Source organism: Trifolium pratense, linkage group LG4, assembly GCF_020283565.1.
Source record: "Trifolium pratense cultivar HEN17-A07 linkage group LG4, ARS_RC_1.1, whole genome shotgun sequence".
Lineage (NCBI taxonomy): Eukaryota > Viridiplantae > Streptophyta > Magnoliopsida > Fabales > Fabaceae > Trifolium > Trifolium pratense.
Window position 1 is genome coordinate 26,048,873 of NC_060062.1, and position 3,477 is coordinate 26,052,349.

The 3,477-nt window shown below is 33.9% G+C and overlaps 1 protein-coding gene across 1 annotated transcript; it reads left to right on the plus strand.

Moving 5' to 3' along the window:
• The first annotated feature begins 378 nt into the window (after positions 1–378).
• Positions 379–3,068, plus strand: LOC123922370 (uncharacterized protein Mb2253c-like). Its single transcript, XM_045975093.1, has 7 exons — positions 379–429; positions 972–1,058; positions 1,147–1,290; positions 1,703–1,810; positions 2,098–2,149; positions 2,310–2,428; positions 2,660–3,068. Exons 1-6 carry the CDS (start codon positions 379–381, stop codon positions 2,366–2,368), a joined length of 501 nt encoding a protein of 166 aa, XP_045831049.1. The 3' UTR covers positions 2,369–2,428; positions 2,660–3,068.
• The last annotated feature ends 409 nt before the right edge of the window (positions 3,069–3,477 follow it).

A 3,477-nucleotide genomic window follows, 5' to 3' on the forward strand; every position in this document is an offset into this window, starting at 1 on the left:
CTTTCATTTGCTAATGGAGGTTCATGAAGTTTGTATGGTCTTTTATGTTTGTAAATTGTCTATATTCATAGAAAAAATTATGTTTCATGATAGTAAATAACGCTGGAAAAGTTTATGCAAGGTTATTTTTTTTTTAAGCAAAAGGAACTCATTGAATTTCATTATTTATAATAAAAAAGATACAATTAGGGGGATAACAATAATGAACAATAAGGCTAGATTGAGATAAAGACACTCTAGCAAGCATTTGTGTTAAGTAGAGACCTACAAGATGATAACAAAGTTCCTAACTCATTCTCATACATATAATTATTAAGCAAAGCGTGCACCACTTGTTAACAATTGCTTTCGAATATTACCCTATCATAACCATTTGATATGGCTAGAGAGAGAGCTTGCTTCAAGGTTGTAGCTTCGCATTCAGCTGCGGTAACTTCAAAAAGGATATGTCATGGTATATTTGACAAAATGGTTGCCTTACTAGTTACTAGCACTCTCATTATTTTTTTTCCCCAAAGATAGAAGGGCTTGCACCCAAAAAATAAGATTAAAGCGCAATAAACACATCCCATGTCCATTAAACTCCTATGATTAACCAAAGCATCAACACAAAAATTTGCTTCGCAATAAAAATGATGCATTACTATTCATTAAAAAAAACTAAGTTTGAGAGATTAAATTGTCTGATTCTTTTTCCCCTTTCAGTGTTAGGTCTACACAAATCATGCTCAAATTTTGACCCGGCATAAATCATTTCGACTCGGTTTGCTTTGGTTAAAGGATCCATAACCATATACCACTACAAGAAAAAAGGAATATAGTGGCGGCCAACTAGTTTTGGAAATATAAGTTCTGCAAAATTGAAATCTAGTAGAAGGTGTTGACATGCATGTTCAACTCCTGGGTTTTATATCCTAAGTCGTGACTCTATTTTATCTATGAGATAACATAGCATCAACTAAATCTTGCAGCATTCTTGTATCCTTGAATTCGATGGAGCATATAGTGGAAACCCTGGAAGGTCTGGAGCAGGAGCTGTGCTGCGTGATGGGAACCAGGTGTCTACTCTATGCATCAATATTCATATTTGTACTATAAAGCTATATGCTATATATCAAATGTAGTAACCCTTGGGTCTCTTTACAGGTTCAGCGCTTCAGTCAAGGACTGGGCACTCAGACAAATAATTCTGCTGAATATCAAGGTTTAATTTTGGGATTGAAAGAAGTAGCCAACCAAGGATATGATCGTGTTTATGTTCAAGGTGACTCTCAGCTTGTTTGCAACCAGGTTAGTTCCCTTAGAGAGAGTATGCATTGACCAATCTTGGTCTATATTTCACTACTTAACTTGCATCTGAATGAAATGAATGATGATAAAAAGAAAAACATAATCCAATTGTTTCAAAAATATTGCATGTTGATTTGAAATTACAAGCAATTATATGGTTTCTACATTGGACAAGAGAAAATTATGGATTAGAGGATTGAGGAAATCATAGGTGGTTAAGTTAAAAATCATGTACAAAAATTTCATTAGTTTTGTTCTTCTACATTAAACACAATGTAAGGATTAATTTAATTCATATCATTCCCAATGGTTAGTTGAAGAAGATTATTAATACTGATCATTCTGCTTATTACTTATTAATAACCGTATTTTTCTAACGAATTTACCACATTTTTTATTGGTTTTGCAACAGTTTGAGGGTTCCTGGAAAGTGAACAACCAGAATTTAAGTGGCCTGTGTAATGAGGCTCAGCAGCTGAGGGATAACTTTAAGTCAGTCACTGTCGAACATGTTCCTAGGGTATTCACTTTTTCATCTAGCATTTGAAAATCATTTATGATCATACTTATTCAAATTGTGTTTTAATTGGCACATCTGTCTACTACTAAAGATCACTAGCATATATCTTTATTGAAAATCATATATGATTCAAATGTTTGAATGGTCAAAACCTGTATGATTTGAAATTAAAAATACTAGTTCCACTACTTTGAATAGAAAATCACTAGCATCAATGGCATTAGTCCATATAATTTTACCTCCTTGTTTCATGATTTTAACAAATGTCTGTTTTTTAATGTTTTAAGGGCCATAACACTGAAGCTGATGCTCAAGCAAGTCGGGGTAAATATCTCAGAGGTACGACTTCAAGATTTTTCTGACTTTTAATAACATTGTAGTTGATTTCTTGAGTAAGGTATGTCTTAGGAACAATATATAAGATCAGAAGTAGAGAATCAAAGGTCTTTATAAGTATAGTGTTTTCATATGTCTTGAGGGTACTTGGTTTTTTTTTCAGGTGGTACGAGAGTTTACTTGGTGTTTTCCTTTTCCTATGTCTCGATGTTACTTATTTGATTAAGAGCATTATAGAGACTTTGGTGAAGATGTAAGGTTCATGGATTTATGTGTCAAAAGGTAATCAATCATCCCTCTTTATAGATTTACTAGTACTAATCTCATAAGTGAATAATCCATTGTTATTGTATTTTAATTGTTTCTTGGTTGATACTAATTCGCAAGTTGTATGCTTGTGCTTAACACATTTTATATTCATTGTTGTTTTGATATGTCTATCTGCTTTGTGCATTAATTTTTGAAATTGTTGTGACAGTAGTGTGTGCTCTATTTATTGTATTTTCTATTCAGGGTGCAGGTAGTGTTTTTGTTCGTGGCAGGTCTGCAGTGGGGGTGGTGGTTTGTTGTTCTGTTTTGGCGCTCAAGCTGTTCTTTATTTGCCTTTCCTTTTGGTCCTACCTGATGGTGTTCTGTTTTTTTTCTTTCTTCTTTCTATTTGTTGTTTGTAGTCTGTGTTGTTAAAAGGGCCTATTGTTCTAGGAGGACATTTTCTTAATTTTGTTTTTTTGTTTCGGATGATAGTTCTGGTTCCTGCATTTTTATGTAGGTTGTATCTTTACTCTCCAATGTGTAATCCTTGTACATATAGATGAGTTACTTTAATAATGGGAAGGTAAGACTCATTTAGTTAGTGAGATTTGAGTAAATACCAATATAAGAAATAAAATAAAAAAGGAAAAAGAATTGAGGAAATACCCAATTTATTGTTGGGATTTTTTTTTTAAAACATATTTAAGTTTTGCAGCGGTTTAAAACCGCCGCTATATTCTCAATATTTTTTAAAATTTCAGTAAAAATAAAACGCCACAAAGCATACAAAACCGCCGGAATATACCCGTACTGGTGGTTATTCCAGCAATTGCCAAAACTGCCGCTGAATGACCTAGCGACGCCGAAATCTGCGACGCTTGGAAAACTGCCGCAATCTCTAATAGCGGCAGTTCAAAACCGCCGCCGCTTGCCAAAGTCAGCTGCCGCTGCTTTTTCTTTTCCTTGTAGTGTACTGAGGATAATTTCTCATCCCCCTCCCACCCCCCCTCCTTTTTTCACGAGAAAAATTTCTGGAAACGTTTATCAAATTTTTTTTTAGTGTAATTTCAACTAAAATT

Bases quoted from the DNA above. Each gene is read 5' to 3' on its own strand.
- LOC123922370 (XM_045975093.1), top strand. From the start codon at position 379: ATGGCTAGAGAGAGAGCTTGCTTCAAGGTTGTAGCTTCGCATTCAGCT. The intron at 1,291-1,702 runs GTTAGTTCCCTT...GTTTTGCAACAG, and splicing joins CTCAGCTTGTTTGCAACCAG to TTTGAGGGTTCCTGGAAAGT. The intron at 2,150-2,309 runs GTACGACTTCAA...TTTTTTTTTCAG, and splicing joins TCGGGGTAAATATCTCAGAG to GTGGTACGAGAGTTTACTTG.